This window comes from Athene noctua, chromosome 7 (genome assembly GCF_965140245.1).
Source record: "Athene noctua chromosome 7, bAthNoc1.hap1.1, whole genome shotgun sequence".
NCBI lineage: Eukaryota > Metazoa > Chordata > Aves > Strigiformes > Strigidae > Athene > Athene noctua.
Genome location: NC_134043.1, coordinates 26,394,167 through 26,414,943, shown reverse-complemented (window position 1 = coordinate 26,414,943; position 20,777 = coordinate 26,394,167). Strand labels below are relative to the sequence as shown.

General features: G+C 35.7%; 1 protein-coding gene across 1 annotated transcript in view; it reads left to right on the top strand.

Annotated features, from left to right (window-relative positions):
* Nucleotides 1-5,247: 5,247 nt before the first annotated feature.
* Nucleotides 5,248-20,777, top strand: part of TTN (titin) — a 242,029-nt gene continuing 226,499 nt past the window's right edge. Inside the window, exons 1-12 of the mRNA XM_074911579.1 lie at nt 5,248-5,428; nt 7,546-7,649; nt 11,747-11,950; nt 12,633-12,920; nt 13,680-13,768; nt 13,890-14,134; nt 15,789-16,082; nt 16,292-16,439; nt 16,920-17,039; nt 18,080-18,217; nt 19,020-19,157; nt 19,623-19,760. Of these exons, the coding sequence (XP_074767680.1) occupies nt 7,559-7,649; nt 11,747-11,950; nt 12,633-12,920; nt 13,680-13,768; nt 13,890-14,134; nt 15,789-16,082; nt 16,292-16,439; nt 16,920-17,039; nt 18,080-18,217; nt 19,020-19,157; nt 19,623-19,760 (1,893 nt within the window). The 5' untranslated portion in view covers nt 5,248-5,428; nt 7,546-7,558. The remainder of the gene's footprint in view (nt 5,429-7,545; nt 7,650-11,746; nt 11,951-12,632; nt 12,921-13,679; nt 13,769-13,889; nt 14,135-15,788; nt 16,083-16,291; nt 16,440-16,919; nt 17,040-18,079; nt 18,218-19,019; nt 19,158-19,622; nt 19,761-20,777) is intronic.

Here is a 20,777-nt window from a genome sequence, read left to right as displayed (position 1 = left end):
TTAATTACCTTATTTCTAACAGCTCTGAGACTTTGAGGAGCCATCAAAAAGAGTGGTTACTAATAATAGCAAATCTTGTCTTATGCATGCTTTGTACCAAGAATGTCTTCAGGGAAGAGAGAGCCTCTTTAAGGCAGTATAATGGATAAGTCTTCCACTATATTGCTTCTGCTTTCAGGTCTGGATTAGTGTGGCAAAGCAATTAGTTTCCAGTTGATGTATGTGATTACTGTCCAAAGAAGTGGACTATGAAGTGATATCCACTTTAGTTTCAAAGCACATCCTTAGTTTAGCCAAGGACTTCCCAATGACAGAATTTCTCAAGAAAGAGACTGTGGGACTTTCTTTCTCAAGAAAGACATGATATAAAGAAAACCTGAACTGAAATCGAATCTTTTGAATTGTAGAGCAGTCATTAGCATGATGACATTTTTGTCTCCATCTCATGAATTCAGAGTCTAAGTGTCTTTTTCCTTGCAGAGTAAGGGGAGGACTTTTGTAGTGTCATCCATTTGCACCATTGAAAAAAGTAGATCAGAAAACACCCCATTTTGGATGGCTGTTTGATTGCACAATAATCAGTAGAACATCTATTTAGGCTTGGCAATGACTGTTCTTCATCTTAATCCTTCTGATTCAGATTTTTAAAGTCCTACCTAGCAAATGATTCATGCTACTCAAACTTCTGCTTCAGTGCACTGCATATGGCTTCGCCAATACCAATATTGTGCAACTGCCTATTGTGCAATATTTTGTCATTCTTTATGGAAACATTGATTAGGCCTACACTGGGTTTGTATACCACAGCAATGCACTCACACTTCTTGCAGAAAGCAGATAGGGGTTTAAGCGGTGTAGCATCTTTGTGTTTCATCCAGGTAGATGTCATCTGCAAAATCAGGACTGAAATAACATTCTTGAGAGTTGCTTAAATCATAATACCAAAACATTAAATATTTGTCTGCAACAAGATATGGATTGGCTGGTAGAAACTTAAATTTATCTCTAAATTAAAGTACAGACATGGAGAGGAAATGAGCTGAAAAAAATATCATGTACATGTCTTCACCTGATCACATAAATCACTTGCTTGACGTTATGGAAAAGTCAATGGCATCCTGCCCACAGGAGAGTCACAAGGCTATGTATGTGTGCACATAAATATAGTAGCTGAGGACTGAGGTTCTTGCTCTGCTTATTTACCCTGTATTTCTCACAAACAGTTTTTTCCAAAATGGAATGGAGACAAATATCAAACATCTTGTGGATCCCATATAATTACCTTTCTGCCAACTAAGCACCTCCTTTGCACGTGTTGTTTAGATTTAAAGATTTTCAGAAAATACTGTGTTTCTAATTGCAGTCATATTCAGAGGACTGACAAAGTACATATCAGATGTGTCCCCCCCCCCCAAAAAAAAAATTAAAAAAACTCTAAAATTTATGTTCTTTTATCAGCTGGAATCTATAAGTATAGCGTATAAGATTTCCTATTTAAAAATCTATTCTGTAAAAATGAAAGTGTAGAGTTCAGTGCCTGCTGATCTTGACTCCTGAGCAAGTTTGAGGCATTGGGTTCTTCCTGCTTTTCCACTTGATTGCCAGCCTATAAGAACATCTCGAACTTTAATATTTGAGGTGGTCTTTTTTTCCCTTTAATTCACAAAATATGACTTTACTTAAAAAAAAAAAAAAAAGTGTTAATGCTTTTCTAAATAATACATGAGGCAAACCAGAAATCTGTATATCTGTCCTTTCCTATTATTTTCTTACAAAATAGTAGAAAGTGGTGTTTATAAACACATAAACAAAACCCCCAGCAACCTTCTTTTTCCAGTGAGGACCACAGATACTGCTCCAAGCATTCCCAGGGAATGGATCCATTATGAAACATGGTAAGTGTGTTTGGTTTTCATTTTATAAATCATAGATACCCATGAATTTATTAAAAGGTCTGCAAAATTTGCCAGGATATATGTATCTACTAAACTCTAAGGTCTATCTCAAAGTTAGATAAAATTTTCCCCCAGTATTATGTTATTAACTTGTTTTATTAAATGAAGTCAAGCAGTGAGTAAATATATTCTTTACTCAGGGTCCAGGTTTTCTTAGTAGGGCCCTGCTTTCTAAGGTGAGGTGCTGAGTAAGTAATGTTTTTATTCCTTCCTTGTTCTGAATATGTAAATGTGCAAGGGTGATGTATAAAGAAATAATAATCAAGGAAAACTTGGGATAAGTGATGTCTGTAATTCCCCTTCTTAGATATTTCCAATGACATGATATGAGTGACAGCTATCAACATGCATTTAGTGAACATGAACCCTGATAACTATTCCATATCCATTCAAATCTAGTCACAGTTCCCAGTAAGTTGATCACATGTGAAACACCTAAAGTAGTTTTCAAAATTGCACAGTGCCTTAGTTATCTTTTCTGCTTTGGGAGAAACTGACGGTGTCTTTTTCAGTAACAAGTAAAACAATTTTCTGCAAGCAAGTTTCAGTTTGTATTGAGAAAGATTGATGTATCTTGCATAATCAGTTACAGTAGCTCAAATAAGAGACATTAGCATCTGAAAATGCTGCAGCTTCTCAGAAGCCAGCTGCAGCACACTGATCTGGATGTTCTTGCGAATATAATGCATTTTATAGCCTTTCTTTAAGGTTCTAAAGGTTTCATTACAAAGTACTGTATATAGCCTTTGCAGGGAAAGGGGAGTTGATGAACGTGATGGAAATGCATTTTAATTTCAGGTCAGGATTTAATGGTTTAATAGTTAAGAATTTTTTAGTTATTTCTAAGTTTAAAGAAAGAAGGTGAGTGGGAGGAAGGAAAGCAATTTTTTTTTTTTTAAAGTGTGGTAGACTTTAGAAAACTGGAAATTTGGCAAGGATATAATATCTAAATATTTGGATTGTGTTTTGTCAGCTCTGTAAGGATTTAGGACAGCATCTTATCAGTGAGAAGTTTTATTTAAAGTGACCAAATTATTTATTTCATCACTCCCTTGGTTCTGCATATTTGATTGGGGGACAGAGTGAAATGAAAATAATATATGAAAGGAGATGTAACAGACATTATATAGGAAAGAACAGAACAAAGAATGAAGGGAGGGAAAATGTAAGTAGAGAAGGAAATGGGAAAGATACTGATTCTTTTTATGCAGTTTGAAAATTAGCATGTGTACATAAAGGAAAAGGGAAGAAGTCAGGGTTTATGCTATATTGGCTGTGCAGCTACAGCGCATAGTACATTACTACTGTTTGACAAATAATAAAGGAAAGGTTGTGATTTTTAAAAAACAAATTAGGAAATTCCACTTCAAAAAAGCAAATTGAAAACTTGCCTAAGTGGCAGTCTGAAGCTTTCAGTGTTCAAGAAAGAATGAATTTGTCTTTAAGCTCTGACTGGAGTCTTCAGCTTTCAAGGCATCTTCATGTGGACCTACTAAAGTAATCGTTCCTTTTGTGCAGCTCCACTCATCAGGTCAAGAAGATTATTAGAATTAATCAAAGTGAATCACATACAAAGAGGTTGCTGGTGTCTACACCACATTGTTTCATTGAAGATTATCTGCTATTTCTTAAATATATTGTTGGCCTACAATGTAATATTTATACTATAGTAACATTGGCAATATACTTAAAGCAGTAGCAAACTGAAGCAAATGATGAAGTTTTCATAACACTTAGGCTCTTTGATATCTGTTAGCAATAAAAAATTAAAAATGAGCCATAGTACTTGACTTTCAGTATCTGTGAGAGTCCAGATAGTACCAGTGTAGACACTATTCCTCCAGTTTCTGTTGTTGTTATTGCTGCATGCCATGACTAGCCATAAACTTGATACCTTATGGGATGGATAAATTAAAGGGCAGATCAAATTTCTGAATTTTTTTAATGATATCACATCAATATATCCTTTCTTGTTTCTTTCAGATATGCAAACTATAGTATAATACCCCCTTGAAGGTATCATAGTGGTGGTATTCTCTCTCCTTGTCATTTTCTGAAGCTCCTGCTGAAGGTTTCCTTCAGGTTGTTTTCAAACACAAGTGCAGCTGATAGTACAAAGTTTCAGCCTGTGTTTAATTATCCTCTGGGAGATCCTTTTTGATGTGGATCTTGGTAAGAGCAGACTGAAGCCCTCCATTTTCCAAAACAGCTAAGCACATGCTTGACTTTAATAACATAAGTAGTCTTATGAGCTGGTTATATGCTTAAAGAGTTTGTTAGATATACATTATACATATTCCACTTCACAAGGAAGGAGAAGGATTTTTGAATAGGAAGGCAACAATGGAAAGAGTCAGGCAGGTGTGGTGTTGTGGCAAAACACCTCCCATTCCAGTTGTAGACGAGAGTAGTCTTCTAACTGACCTCTGTTTCAGGAGCAACCAATCTAATGGTACAATTCGCTGCATAGAGTGAGGAAGCTGACCCAGTGTAAGTTTACAAACTAATATGCTATTTCATGGCTGATTAACTCTGTGGTCTGCACAAGGCCTCCACAGGACTAGAAAAAAGCTGTTAGACTTAAAATCTACTTTTTAAGAAATTACGGTAGTCATCTGTGTAAATTTATTCTCACAAAATTTGTATTTCTGTGCTTTGTATGGTATTGTTTATTAAGCTTAACTTCCTGGAACAGAAAAATTGCAAAGTAAACAAAAAAACCCCAGAGTGCCAAATCTATATATTGCCAAATAAAATTTTAGAATTCAAAGTTATGGAAAAAAATATTAAACTGTGTATTCTAATAGTGTGCAGCCACATGTCTGAGCTTAGCTTACTTATTTAGTCTGGTGATTGACAGATGCGTTTGGTAGCTTCTTGGGTGTCTTATAATGAAAGAAAGTAATGCTGAATCTCACTGATATGACTATCCTCTGCTAAAATGCTTCTTTATTCCTTTCTTCATCTTGTGCTTATGACTTAGGAAATTTGCAATGGCTTGTAAACTGCACATTATAAACAAAATTGAATTACAAATCAAAATCTTTGAGACAGATGATGTTTCCTCTGTGAATCTCTTTTGTGCTTCCAAAATTAACTTAGTCAGTCAAACCAACAGGTGGTATATAGTTACACAGAGTGAATCCCCCCTCACAAGATACTTTCTTTTAGGAAACCAATCAGAACTGGTACTGACATGATGAGGCAGACCCGTCAGCAGAGCTGGGGTATATAAAGCAAAACAACTATGTTAGCACTTCTGAGCAGTCGTGCATTCCCCGCCTCGCCTCGGGTGTAGGGATTGCAAAAAAACAAAACTACACTGTCAAGACTGTGTAGTTTTGTTTTTATGATTAGAGGCTCTACAATTCTCATGCTGGGATTGTCTAAAAAAATCTTACTCTGGATAAGGACGTCGTTCAAGGAGATTTCGTTGGGCTTAGCCCACTCTTACAGGCACTTTGAGAGATCAGGTTAGTAGCATGTTTCTGCTGGTGTAATGTATTTTATGAGTCATTTACAATCCTGATATGATCTATTATTTATAAATTTGCTCATGGGTGGGTATAGGTTTCAGAGTATAGACATGGATCACTTAAATTGTCTGGCAAGTTTATGTCTTGAATTTCTGGGAGTAAGTTTGGATAATACTCAACAAAAAGTTTTCCCAGTATATTTATTGTTAAAGACTATATGAATTAAGATTTAAAAAGGGCATGAAGCATCTGCTTAACTTAAAAACTCCTTTCTGTGGGAGTGTTCAAGGTTATGCTACTGAGAGATAAACTGAGAAGCTCCAAGAATAGCTCTGATAAAATACATGTGGTATCAGCTAAGCGCTGATGACTTTTTAAGGGAATCAACTGCTAAGGTATCAATTACATGGCAGCTCTGGAACACTTGTCTGCTGTCATTCATAGCCAGGAAGGCTATTTCTGGAACATGACATTTCAGATGCATACTTTCAATTCTAATTATACAAAAAGCCTTATAAGATCAGATCTTCATTACCAAAAATTGCCTAGACAATGAGATATATAACTTTGTGTGAACTCAGTGACAATTCTACTTAATTAAATTATTTCCAACCTATTCTGGATATATGCTTTCATAATTACATTTTAATTATGTTGTAAGATTATTTCCATATATTTTAGCTGAGCTTCAGAACATAGTCATAACTGAAGTAGATCTTAGTGAAATACACGTGACGGATATTTGTCTTCATCTTCCTTTCAGAAAACTGGTGTTGTGTTAGGATGAAACTGAGCAATTTCTTTCTAATTTGATCTCATTTCCCCCCACCCTCAAAACTTTGACTGTTTCCCTGTCAAGCTGGACTATCCAGATAACCAGTAAAGGCAATAAAAAGCAGCTCAAAATCCCAATCTCAAAATCCCCATTTTGTCCTTACGCATTTAATCTATGTAGACGTTAGGCACTGATTTCAGTGAAGGAACTCATGTCATGCGGAATTTTCACCCCTTTGAAAGGTAGCATAAATTTGGCTCATAGTGAAAGAAACTTGACTTTCTCATTCATTTTAAAGTTAAACCTGGGACTCTCACAAAATCAGTCACAAAAGCCAAAGTAAACAACAGTAAATGTGTGAGTGAGATTAGTAAGATATGATATGCTCTCGGGGGAATTTTTTAATGAGAAAAAATTTAACTTTAATAGATGTATTATACTATTAAGAAGATACTAGCTACATTTTAAAAACCTGCCCAATTCAACATCAGTAAATAAATATGTTCATGCAAATATAAAATACTTGTGATACAGAACCTTTTTCTAGTGGCAGTGCGCTATTTCAAGGTAGGATCTTGTGACATAGGAAGAGAAAGCAAACTATTTTTCTTTCAGATTTTGCATGAATCTGCAGTTGTTCAAATCATCAGTGTCAGTGGCTACCTTATATCCTAGCTCACATTTCGAAGGTGGCTGTCTTCCCATATTCAAAATTCCACTGAGATACTCTTTAAGAAAGAGTAGAATTTTAGCTTCATCTTTAATGCCAGTATGCTTCTGTGTTAAATGAAATTATTTATTACTTACAGCCTGCTTTTAAAAGAGAGCCTCTTGGCATTTTTTTAATTATTAAAAGCCAGATAGATTGTAGACCTTCACATTTTTTTTTCTTTTGCTACCTAGTGATCTTGTTGCCATTGGAGAATGCAAATGCTTTACACTAACAAAACATTTTCAAATCATTCAAAAAAAATTTAATTTGATATTATTTTCTCTTTAGGTAAAGGAGATTAATGGACAAACAGAGGCTAGATGACCTGCACAAGGTCATGCAATGAGTCAAGCAGAACTTTGTCTCCTGTTGCATACCTGTAATGCTAAATCACAGCTTCACTAAATATAACAGTTTCACATTCAGCTCAGCCAAGAGTGCTCTAAGAATAATTTGCTATACAACTTTGTCAAAACCTATAGTCTTCACATTTCACCAGGTCAATGTGATTTAAAACCAAGAAGAGTAAATTGTTATGAAAATAATTACAAATATTCCTAAAATCTAGCAAGAAGGATGTGTGTATAACAAAAATTTCATCTCTAATTATGTTTTTATTGCTTTCAGAGTGCCTGTAAAGATGACGACAAAAGCACCAACATTTACACAGCCATTACAAAGTGTTGTGGCACTGGAGGGTAGTGCCGCAACCTTTGAGGCTCATATTAGTGGTAAGCTTTTGATTCATTCTTGCAAGATTGGTTATTTTTTATTATTATTTTTGGTAACATTTATGCTAAGACAAACAATAACACTTTTCATAGAACATAATCTGATCTTCATGGGTAAAGATCAGTGCTGGAATGTGAATATGTATCAATGTCAGATGGTACTGATCAGCACTGTGAGGTGCTGTCAAATACCCACAAATATACTGTATAAAGTTACAGTGCTTGCCGGGCAATAGTCAATCTTCCTGCCAATGAAACTGTTGTCTAATTCTCATATATGTTAGAATCATCAAAACTGGGGGGAAATAGCATTAAAAGTATATACATAAAAATATATACTGTGCTAATAAGGGAACTTCATTTGGGTGCAGAGAGAGTAATCTTGTTTGGATGATGATCAGACAAAATGAGGATTCAGGGTGCAAAAGGCAAGGCATATGCTAGTTTTTCATTGACCTTGTGCTAAGTGTTACTCTGGCTAAACTGTATTTCTACGTTCTGTGCCCTTGAGTTTACTTAAGTCCAGAGTTCTGGCAGGAGAGGTAAAAGCACAAAATCTCGGTCCATGTGGCCACTGAAGAGGGTAGAAAACCCTAGTCTGCTAAATAGCTGATGTGTATGGTGATCATGATGGTAGTACAAGGGTGGATTAATATTATTTAACTTGTTGATGCAATTTAAAGATGCCACATAATTTTAAAAGATACTTAATTTTGCCAGTCAACATACTATTAAAACACCCTATCTTGTGCAAAACCCCATGCAACCCCCCAAGATAACTTTAGCAGATAACCAACGCCCTGTTCTAAGAGTGCCTCTGACCTCGGCAGTGACTAAGGAAAAATGACATGTGTTCCTGCTAGTGGAATTATATTGTCTTACAGGCATTTGCAATGTGATGATCCACATACCGTAAAACACTACCCAGATACTTTGTGACAGGTGCAAACACATGATCTGTCCAACTGACATCTATGGTCCATGTGGTTCATCCCTTTGTCCCTTTGGATAATGCTGGCTCACACATGGTATTTTTTCATGCCTTTCCACTGATGGCTAAATACTTATTGCAACTACATAAATATATCGTCAGAACAAGTTAAGATGCTAATATTATGGCTCAATGTGTGATTTTGGCAATTTTCATTTGTGTGATATTATGACGTACTTGGGAGGGGAGCTTGGCTTCTTACTAAGAGGAGATACAGCAGTTTTTCTAATAGAATATAACATATATGTATTTTAGTCCCAAATATCATGTGAAGCAATCTTCTGCTACCTTTTATTCACACAGTGAGATTCTGGAATAGCTTTCTGCCACAAAAGCATCCACCAAGATCTGACAATGGCTTGGCATTTACTTTTTCTAGTGCATAAAAAATATGAAAGTTTTGTTTCTTGAATTAATTGCATAAACAATGGACCACAAACTTTATTCTGCTACATTGTCTGCCCTTCCTATCTGTCATGAATTATTGAAATTCAGCTTTCTTTCTATCTTTGATAATACTGCCCTTTTATATACAAGTCAAGTATTAGTACAGAGCTACAATACAAACATAAAGAGCCCAGTTAATCTAATAGTACTGAGAAGAGCTTAGCAACCACCTGCGATGCAATTTTTCAGTTTGTAGAACAAATGAATTGTACTGTTGTATCGGACTGTGAATTAAGTGCCACGTAACAAAGGTTTAGTATCAGACAAAAATACCCAGTACCTCTCCCTGCACTCAGAAAATGCAGAACACACAAACTAGTGATTAAAAGCAGTAAATGCCAGAACAGCTAGGACATCATCACAGGGGCAGCCCTACAGGGTGAGTAGTGACTGAGGGGACATGAGACAGCACATCATTGTCAAGAAAGTCTGCAGTACTGTTGGCATTAGAACTGTGCCCATCCTCATGTCTCCACAGTACTGATCAAATATTGAATTTGTTTATAAAGAACTAACCTGTACTCTGCTAAACTTTCTTTGGACTGGTATTTTCAAGTATTGCCCAATGCAAGACAGCATTTATGTTCTGCATAATTGTTGAAAGTAGCACATGGATTGCTGCCAACACAGATTGTCAGTTCCTCTTACATCATTGTCAAAACAATCTTATCTAATTTAACTACTTAAGCAGTGAAATTGAGGCACTTCAGGTTAATTTTCTTTTTTTTGGCAATAAAGCTCAAAAAAACCTCAAGGAGAGTTTTAAAATTAAAAAGAATGCCCTAATAATTAGTATTCAAATCATAGTAATTTGGCACATATAAAAGTAAGTCCCTACTCCCAACAATATCTATAATCTGAGGTAGATCTTCCCTTTTAGTTCCTAGCTCTGTGGCATGGGACTAGCAGAGTGCTATTAAATTTGTGAAGTTGAGTTTCTTTTAACATGAATTTGGGCTCAGATTTTCAAAATTACTTCTAACTTTGCATCCCTTGAACACACCAGTTTGAGACATCAAAATAGTCTCAATTTTTGAAAATGTAGGCCTTGTTCAACCTACCACACAAACTCCTGCTGCACCAAGAAAATAAAACATTTTGACAATGTTTCAAGAAATTTACTATTGACAGCATGATTTCTGGTTGCCTAGCTTAAACCATTTTGAAACTCATTTACAGAAATGTTGAAGACACATAGCTCTAGATGAAATCAGTGGGATCTGCTGGATACTCTATGTTTATGGCCCAAGTTGTATCAGTAGTATAAAATTGAATTATACCATCCCCATTGGGGCTGTTTGATAACTTCCATCTGTGAAATTAACAATGCTTAAATGTACTTCTACCCTTTTGATTTCTAATCCTCTCTAAAACTGGCCACATTCTGTGTGTGTGTGTGTTTCTATTTTACATATATCTAAAAATCAGTTTTTCAACTATGAATAAAATCTAAAACTTTACTAACCAAGTCTGGTGTGGCTGCAGACACTCAGTAAAAGCTTCAGTCTACATAGCTCAGCTTCTCTTTCATTTTAGTCTCACACAGTCATATTCCTGGCACAATAACCCCCCAAATAATTAAATTAGTTTATAGGGATACTTTGAAAAGGAAATAGAATTCTGTGGTCCTGGGGTTTTCCAAACCACAGGGAGTGGAACAGGAAAAATTAGAGCAGCTGTAGTAAGCACAGTTTCAGATCTCATTCCTCAGCCCCTGTGCAGTGCAATTGATAATTTGACTTGAGTGGAAAAGTACATGAAGTAAATTTGCAGGGATTTTCATTTTGTGGAAATGATGTTCTAGAACTACAGAAAAGACTTTGAGCTGGAACTGTCTCCTTAAATTAGCTCTTCTCCTTATGTGGCTCATATAAAAATTTTACCTGTTAATCAAATGGATTTCAGTTGCTCAATAAAGTTGGCTGAGTAGAACTCTGGGGAGAAAATTTCTATTAGGAATCTAAATTCATCATTTAAAGCCAAAACACCAGCTGTAGATATAAGTGAAACTCTTCTGATCAGAAGAGTCTTGCTCATGACCCTGACAAAAAAAGAATAATATATTTGAACAACAAAAGATCAGCTGATTCCAACTGACTGTTTTCCACCAAACAGAATTCACTCCAGAAAAAAAAGAAGCAAGACCCAAACACATTAATAGCACTTGATATTAATGTCTACAACACTCACTTTTTCTATCACTTCATTTTCTAAAATCGGTTAGTGTTAGGACAACTACTTAACCGGGTTGAAAGTTCTGATTTTTACTTTGTCTCCAAACTATTGGACAGGATAATTTTGTTAGCTATAAGCAATACCACCTCGATACTAGCAAAGAAATACCTCATGTGAAATGAATTCATAATTTTGATGAACTCCTATTCCTCAAAAGCATTGCCAAATGCTACAGTCCACTCATTATGAAAGTGATTTCCTAAATACAGTAGCCTGTGCAGTTGTCCTATTGCTCTGTGTATTTTAAAGACCTTTCTAAAAAGAAATTTCTTTACCAGCGTGTCACTAGACAGATAAACAGATCTATGCCTATGCCGTTACACTCCGCTATAACTGTTGTATAGGTGAGTGACTATTATGGTAATTTGTGAATATCTGGCATTTCATAGCATTTTAATCTCCTTTTGTTTTTCTTTTTCTTTAGGTTTCCCAGTTCCTGAGGTGAGCTGGTATCGGGATGGCCAGGTTCTTTCTGCTGCAACTCTGCCCGGTGTGCAGATCTCGTTTAGTGATGGCCGCGCTAAACTGGTGATCCCCACCGTGACAGAAGCAAACAGTGGAAGATACACCGTACAAGCCACCAATGGATCTGGGCAAGCAACTAGTACTGCTGAGCTACTTGTCACAGGTATCAAGCATCTAAAGAAAAGTACTTCTTTCTGCATTGTGAGAAAGTGTCACAGATAGTGAAAAAAGTTTGGATTTGAAGCACACGATCAGCTAAGAAATAGCAAACCAAATTCCTTTTCCTAAAGCAGTGTAGAATTCAGCATATATTCTCAATCAGTAATTTCTAACAACGTCCTTTATACCTTAACTGTATACAGTTTAATCTTGATTTTATAAACTCTTAATCACAATTATAAACTCCTGGTTTAGCCCTGCATACTTCTGCTCATATTCCCTGTCTTACTGGCTACATTCAAACTACACATAGAAGAAAGGATAAAGTTCTGCAGGATGGAGCCCTTAATAATATTTAATGATATAAATGGATTTTAACAGAATAACTCACATAAAGGTCCATACTTAAGAGGCTGCGGTTGCTACCTATGGTTATAATCAAGGTATCTCTAATTCTAAAACATTTGCAACTGAACTGGACATAATCAGAAATACCAGAAATTTTAAACACATGAAAAAATTTCAGGGTGTTTGCATTTTGGAAAATCAACTCTTAATGTCTTGAATGTTTGAGATGGTAGTATCATCTGTCAGTAGCATGTGAAGGAGAAATAGACCTCTAGCCCTTACAGTTCCTTTTAACAGATGTTACTCTTTTTCTGTTTATTTCTTCAATAAAACTACAGCTGGAACAGCACCACCAAACTTCGCACAACGACTACAGAGCATGACTGCAAGGCAGGGAAGTCAAGTTCGACTTGACGTGAGAGTGACTGGAATCCCTACACCTGTGGTGAAGTTCTATCGGGATGGAGTAGAAATCCAAAGCTCCCCCGATTTTCAAATTTTACAAGAAGGAGACCTTTACAGCTTAATAATTGCAGAAGCATATCCTGAAGACTCCGGTACCTATTCAGTAAATGCCACAAATAACGTGGGACGTGCTACTTCAACAGCTGAATTGCTGATTCAAGGTAACGGAGTTGAAGTTGCAAGCCATGAAAATAAGAGAGCATTCTTTGTTGTAATGGCACAATATGCACCACTTAATCAAAGTTATATCAATAAGTTCATTTATAACTTCTGTCTTAGGAGCTACTAACTTGCTGTGAAAAAGCAGTGTCTTTGGTGTAATTTGTCAAAGATTTTTGTCTGATAATTTAAAAGGACCTTTCATCCAGAATGGGTCTTTAAACTGAGGATACAATAGACAGAAAAAAGTGTGGGATACTGTCAGTTTTCATTACATTCTGTAGATTTCTCAAAGTTGTATTTGTGAGCTGGCTTTGATAGAATAGATGTATTAGACTGCATAACTCTACATGGTCTTGTAACTGAGCCTGGTAAGGATTAAAACAGTTCTCAGACAATTGTAGCAGTGAATCATCCTACGCAGAGCAGCTTGCCTTGAATTTCACCTGTCAGGCTTCCAGACTGGGAAGTCATTTGATCCAGGGCTGATTCTGAAGAATCTAGAATAAATGCGTTTTGTTTTGGTTTGTTTGTTGTGGTTTTTTTTTCCTAATGACATAGTTATTCGGAAATATTATTTCAACTATTTTCACAGTTATCTGCCTGTAGATACTGCAGGAAAAACAGATGATTGCTTAATTCTTTCTCTGTTTTTTATATACTTTTGTATATAATTGGAATTGACCATTCATTTATTTCTGCAACTGCTTATTGTTTGTTGCCATATGCAATTCTCCTGACCGTGTTTTCTCTTCCAAAAGGTGAGGAAGAAGCCGTTCCTGCTAAAAAGACAAAGACAATTGTTTCGACTGCTCAGATTTCACAAACAAGACAAGCCAGAATTGAAAAGGTTAGGGTTTGGTTTGGTTTTGGGTTTGTTTTTTTTTTTTTCCAAAACTAAACAGGTAAGACTAAAATGTGAATGATTACTTGAACAGTTTCTCTGACTTGTTTTCTTGATTTCATTGTAGAAGACTGAAGCCCACTTTGATGCCAGATCACTTACAAGTGTTGAAATGGTCATAGAAGGTGCGACTGCCCAACAGCTCCCACACAAAGCACCTCCACGAATGCCTCCTAGACCTACGTCAAAATCACCAACCCCACCAATAGTTGCTGCAAAAGCACAAATGGCACGACAGCAATCACCATCACCTGTTAGACAATCACCATCACCTGTAAGACATGTCAGAGCACCAACACCCTCACCAGTAAGGTAAACTTATTCTTTCAAATAGGATTGCTTTTTGAATCACTTTCACATATAGCAGCAATGCTGTAGAATGAGAGCATAGTATAAAATGTAAGAATGCACTGACTTGATACTGAGTTTAATCTGATGGTGAGGTATAATGTCCTATATTTGCCACTGCAATAGAACTGCGTCTCTTATGTAAATTTTCTCTCTCATATGGAAGAAAATCCTTTAGTGAATAAATCCCACTTGATTGCTCTACATACAGCTGAAGCAGCACTCAAAGCTCCACATTCATGATGAAAAAGAAGAAAACAATAGAGCCCTTGACTATTTTAGATGAACAGAGAAAAGAGCAATGACACTGTGATGAGTGGTAAACAGAATGGAAGGATATGTAAAAAAATGTGAATACATGTTCTATGCGTGTGCTGGTAATGACTGCAGAAATAATGTTTTGAAGGTAGGCAAGGTAAATGTGGTTATGGAAAAATGAAGTTTAGCTCAGCTGCATAAAATGACTTTAGAGGGGAAGTGAGGAATTTGAAGAGCAGGGCTTGTGGTCTGGGAGATCTCAGGAGGTCTGTGCTGAGAGGCTGGTAAAGAGAAGATTGATTTGGAAGTCCTGCAGTTTCAGCATCCTGAAGAACCATCAACATGGAAGGAATGGCTCCAAGCTGAGTGCTCAGAAGAGGCCCATTTAAATTGCCAGAGCTAAGTAGGCTGTTGAATTTTGTTCTGTTGAGAGTAACTTGCAAGGAGAGGAAGAAATGGATTGGTAGTAACTAGCAATACCTAACTGCATAGATGAAAGAATAATTCAGTAGTGCCATCTAGAGTGTCTATAGCTAGAAAATAAATCTAAAAATTAATATGATGCTGCTGCCCCCTACTGCTGCAATTTGTTAATGTTACCTGGGAAGTACAGCATAAAAAAATTCCTCTCAAAGAAAATCCAAGTTAGAAAGCCTGTTAAAGCATTTGAAAAATGCTTTAAAACTATGTGCTAGGATTAGAATTGAACTTTTGGAATATCAGAATTTAGAAACTAGCACTTTCCAAGTGAGTATCAGTTATTTTGGCTGAGATTTGTAAATGTAAGTATGGGAAAAAATATAGGCCCTGATCTGAGCACATGTATGGATGACTTGTGGAAATGAGATGTGGTGCAGGAGTAGATACAGTTATTGCTAGGTGGCTGCCAGAAGATATTTTTACAAAGAGCAGTTACACTAATCATTTTGTCTCTACGAGACCAGACCACAAATATAGTATGTACTACCCACAGCCTGTAAGACTTTTATATTATTCCTATTAGGAGAATTAAGATGGAGTAAATGGAAATTAATAATGTATTTTTATATTTTAAATGTATGTGCTTCGGTGAAAATGCCCTTTGACATTTGCCCTGATTTCTGTTTTGAAATCTAACTAAGCTACTACAAAAATGTGTTACAGTTATGAGTATGACAAAAACACACATGAGACATAACGTTAAAAACAGATAAGTGTAATTTACAAGTAGAACACCTCAAAAACTTTTATAAAATTAAACTACAAAGTACTGAAGAATACCTTAAATGGGGAGTGAATTCAAGTTCAGGCTGAAGTGGTTTGTTTAGTTTTCCCTGTATGACACTACACTGATTTTGTTAATACCTTATTTCTCCATTAGATCAGTTTCTCCTGCTGGAAGAATCTCCACCTCACCTATTAGACCAGTGAAATCTCCATCCCCAATCCGTAAAACACATGTAGTGACAACAGGTGGGGCCGAAGTCCTTCCTCCTTGGAAGCAGGAAGGTTATGCTGCAACCACAGAAGCTCAGATGAAGGAAACAAGAGTATCTACAAGTGCTACCCAAATAAGAACTGAAGAAAGATGGGAGGGGAGATACGGGGTCCAAGAACAAGTTACCGTTAGCGGTGCTACTGCTGGTGAGGTGGCAGCTGGTGCTAGAGAGGTAAAGTCTATTTTTTGGAAAGAGCATTTGTTTTGCTCTATGTGCTAAATGGAGTCCAAGAGGCTGTGTGTAAAAACGTGTGTGTATCTGCTGTTGAGTGAGTTCTGTTGCAAATATTTAAATGCTTTTTTGCAACATTCTGTAACTTGTTTTGTGCTTCTGAATGTATGCAAAACATGAAAAAATGTCTTTTGATGTGACTAATATAGGTGAGAAAGGACAGTGAAAAAACAGCAGCTGTTGCTACGGTTGTTGCTGCTGTGGATCAAGCCATGGTGAGAGAACCACCTCCAGGTGTTGTAGAGCAAACTTCTAAAAGGACAGCAATGACTGCAGTCCACGTTCAACCTGTTCGGGAGCAGGTAGAAATAGAGCACAGACCCTCTATGATTTCCCCTTTATCCCTTCATCCAACATGCAAACAAGGCATGATTCACTGTGAGGAATTAACAAGATATTACCCAGTGCACTGCAAAAGCATGCATACTCATATCGAGCATCTGGACTGTAAAGGAATGCTCATGGATCACTTAGTCCCTTGCTTTCCATCATAGCAGGACTGAACTAATTATTCTTAAACTGCTTTTAAGTTTAAGAATGCCTTCTGTGAAAGTGATCCTGTATTCTCCCTTATCATTTATTCTCTAACATTATTCTTACACTAATGAAGTTTCTCCTCTAATACCCTATTTATAATTTCCCCACTAGGAATAAAATAATTCTCTCTTAGTATTTTTCCTTCACTACCATTCCTCTCTTATTTTTTCTTCTCTTCTTTTGATGACAAATTTGTTAAAATGAATTTTAAGCCTTTGTTTTTTTGTTTGTTGCTTAAAAATCAGATGAGAAAGGAGGCAACAGTAGTAGTTACCAGTGATAAAGCCACAAAACAAACAGTAATATCAAGAACTAGAGAAGGAATTGTTACTTCACAAGAACAAAGGCACATCTCTCGTGAAAAGGTGAATACAGATGTTACCAATGATCATCATACTCTACCTTGTTCAAAATCTAATATCCCATCAAAAAGACAAGCCTATGAACAAGACAAATGGCATACTGAAATATTATTTTCTCCTTTTATATACATTAGTTTTAGTTTACACTGCTATCATTCTGTCTCTCCTTGATGATGACTGTATTTCTTTTTTATTTCAATTCCATTATTAATACCTAAGAATGTGATAGATAAACTTGCAAAATATTAACTTAGAAAAAAAATCTATTTTTTTATGTATTGTATAGTGATTTACTAGATAGTATTCTCAATCATTTAAAGACCTGTCAAGTAGGAAATAGCTCTTAAATTTTTTTCCTGGTTTTCTTTCTAAGCTTGCCATTTGTAGCCTGCTTGCTTTGTTGGCAGCACAATGGGTCAGAAAAAGGAGGAAAAACTCATTCTGCATTGAAATAAATTTTGAAAATACTGATTTGATTTCAGATTATGTTAGCATGTGTTTTATCAGGCGAATGTAATTTAATGGAAGACCAGCTTTTGTAGAGAAAGTGTTCTTTCTCTAGAGAAATAGTTACATTTGCATTCTGGTTGAAATACGTGAGGAAGAAAGTGTAACTTACATTTAAAGTACAAAGAAACAGAAATCCACCTGAGCAAAACCTTACATGTTTATGTGCAAATTACATCATGAACTTCTTGGCAAAGTGAGGGGTACGCAAAAGTTGTTTTTAACATCCTACACTTTCTCAAACTGATTATGATGCAGGACAGTTTTTCTCTGATCCAATATTTTTATTACTGCTTTCAGTAGCAAAGCAAGCATTTGTGGTATGTTTTATTATTCTTATGCTTAATGTATACATGTTTTATAAAAAGTCTGTTTATGTTGTAATTGTTGTTTCCAGACTAGATGATTTTGAAATCCAGAGTTTGTAATTTTTCCTCCTTTTCATTTGTATCTTCTTTTCCAAATGTATCGAAAATCACATACCTTAGAATTTTAAACAATATATCATTTAAACTTCTTTATTTGTAAACATTCAGATACGAAAAGAACCAGAGAAAACTCCACTACCAACAGCAATAATTGCCACAGACAAAGCCAAAGAACAAGAAAGAATATCAAGAGCTAGAGAAGAAGTATCTACCAGCCATGAGCAAGTGCACATTGCTCATGAAAAGGTAAAAAATGTTACAGATGTTTAAATCATTGTTACACTCTAGTAAGTTCATAAACCCTCATTTTTCATTGAATGTGCTAAAAATCTTTGCTCTGGTTTTTCATGAAGAGACGATTACTAACTGAAAACTTTATGAAACAAATTATTCCAGATGTAAGCCCAGTATTGCAGGTCCAGTTCTACTGACTTTATGGCAGCTCTGTCTACAGAGGAATAGTGCAGCTGCCCTTCCTACAGAACCTTTGAGCATTATGGCTTTTATTGCCAGGGTGCCCAGAATTTAATCTGATGCTTAATGACCTTTGATTTTTGTCTGAAGTTAGATTTCTGAAGATAAATTATAAAAGTTATGTCTCACAGTATGATATGTACCTATGGAGTTTGCTTTAGTGAAGTTCATATTTGTATGAGGACTGAATGTATCTACTAGGCCATATTGTGGAACGATTGTTTGATGGAGTAACTGATGAAATAGTTCCATCTACCCATGAGAATAAATATTAAGTCAGTAATACTAATTTTTATTTTCTACAAAACATAACAATGATATATCACAATTAACTAGGAAGTAGATTCTTCTCTATTTCACACGCAGATTAATGTGATATCTTAATGACTTTGAATACACATCATTCAGCTAGTCTATAACTTGTTCTGTGCAAAGGAATTATTCCATTTCTCAGGTGATGTTTTTCTCTTACTGATATACATTCTGAAACCTTATCCCAGTTTCCCAGAAGGATGTGTAATTTCGGCAACAGGCATAATTAATTACTATTATTTTTCTTTACCATAAAACCTAGATAAGAAAGGAAGATATCAAACCTTCTGTACCTAAGGTAGTAATTACTGCTGATAAACCTAAAGCACCGGTCATAATATCGAAAAGTAAAGAAGGAATTGCTACCAAACAAGAACAAGTGAGCATAACCCATGAAAAGGTGAATAGAACTATTAAAAAATATTTGTTTTCCTATCCTTTCTTCTTTACAAACCTTATGTGTCCCTCAAAAAATACTAACTATACATTTCCAGCTCATTTTATCTGATTTATTCCACTTACAAACTTTTAGAAGTACTGCTAATTAGACTATATTATTCCACCTCTACCTTTCTGTCCTAACTGCTTTAATTAATAGGATGCCCCCAGTTCTCTTCTGACTGACCTTTGGAATGGACTTGAAATGCATTTTAACTTTTTTTAAAAATCATTAGTTTTATTTAAATAGGTGTCAGGATGTAACAATACTTATCAGTATACATATAATACAAAGCTGCGTGCAGTGCACAAGGATCTAACCCCTTACTTGTCCTTCCCTGTTCCCATTCCAAAATGCTTTCCCATTGTTCAAACATCTTTTCAGACCATATATAACTGAAACTTTTATTTCTGCTATAATAATTAGATTAAAAAGGAAGCTAAGAAAACTACTGTAGTTCCGAAAATAATTGCTACTGATAAAACCAAAGCACCAATCACAGTGTCCAGAACTAGAGAAGAAATTACAGCCAAGCAAGAACAAATCCATCTAACTTATGATCAGGTGAATATAGCTGTTGCAGGTGTGAAATGCACTGTTACAATTTGTTTTATCTGCAAACCTCACCTTTTAAGACTTACTTGGGTACAATAGAATGCCCTCAAATTAATTCATGATAATATACCCATCAAGTGGGATGATTGTCAAGTAACAGAGTCAGTGTGATTCTTTCTAGTTCTCTGTTAGGAAATGCCTCTTTAATGACTACAGTCAGATTTCTCTGTGAAAGCCTACTCCCTACCAATGACTTTCAAATAATGTTCGAATTTCTGATGCTGCAATCTTTTTCTACAAGAGGGTTCCTTGCAATCTTATGGTTGCCAGATGAAACAACCTCTCTCTATTAAGATTTGAATTGTATTGTTCTTTCTACAATGCAAACTTTAACATCCATTCAAGTGTGTCCAGTTTATTACTCCTGACAATCAGACGCTTGTTGACACAGTTTTGTTCCAGTAGGACTCCCACAGCAGAAAAGCTTTTCTATTATAATACAGCCAGGAGCTGTCATATGTGGAAGAATAGCATAGTTGCCGACAGCTTTTATTTAAAGTCTATGTATCTACTTTGTTAGAAATAGTATCGTACATTCATAAAATACTTTTATAAAATATAATTAAAAGAGCATAGCATATAATATTCACTCAGGGGAGTCAGACTGCTAAGAGTTACTTTTTAGATAATGTAAATTAGGGTCAAATTCAAGTTGGTATAAACAAGAATTGTGAGATCTGCAGTGATACTGAATAAGAGGTCCCTATTACCTAAATATCTGTAAACAATCACATTTTTGCCTTGCTTAAGTTATTTTAGTTCAAGGTGATAATGACTTTAAAATCAGCATGAAATTATCTGTTAGGTTTTTTCCCATCTACAAGTCATATATTTCATATGATCTGTTGCTACATTGAGATCAGTTATGACAGTAATAATAAACACTACTAGTAGTAATCATCCTATTACCTGCTGTTTGCTGACTGGGCAGAAATTTGGATCCTGATAACATAGAAGTTGACAGTA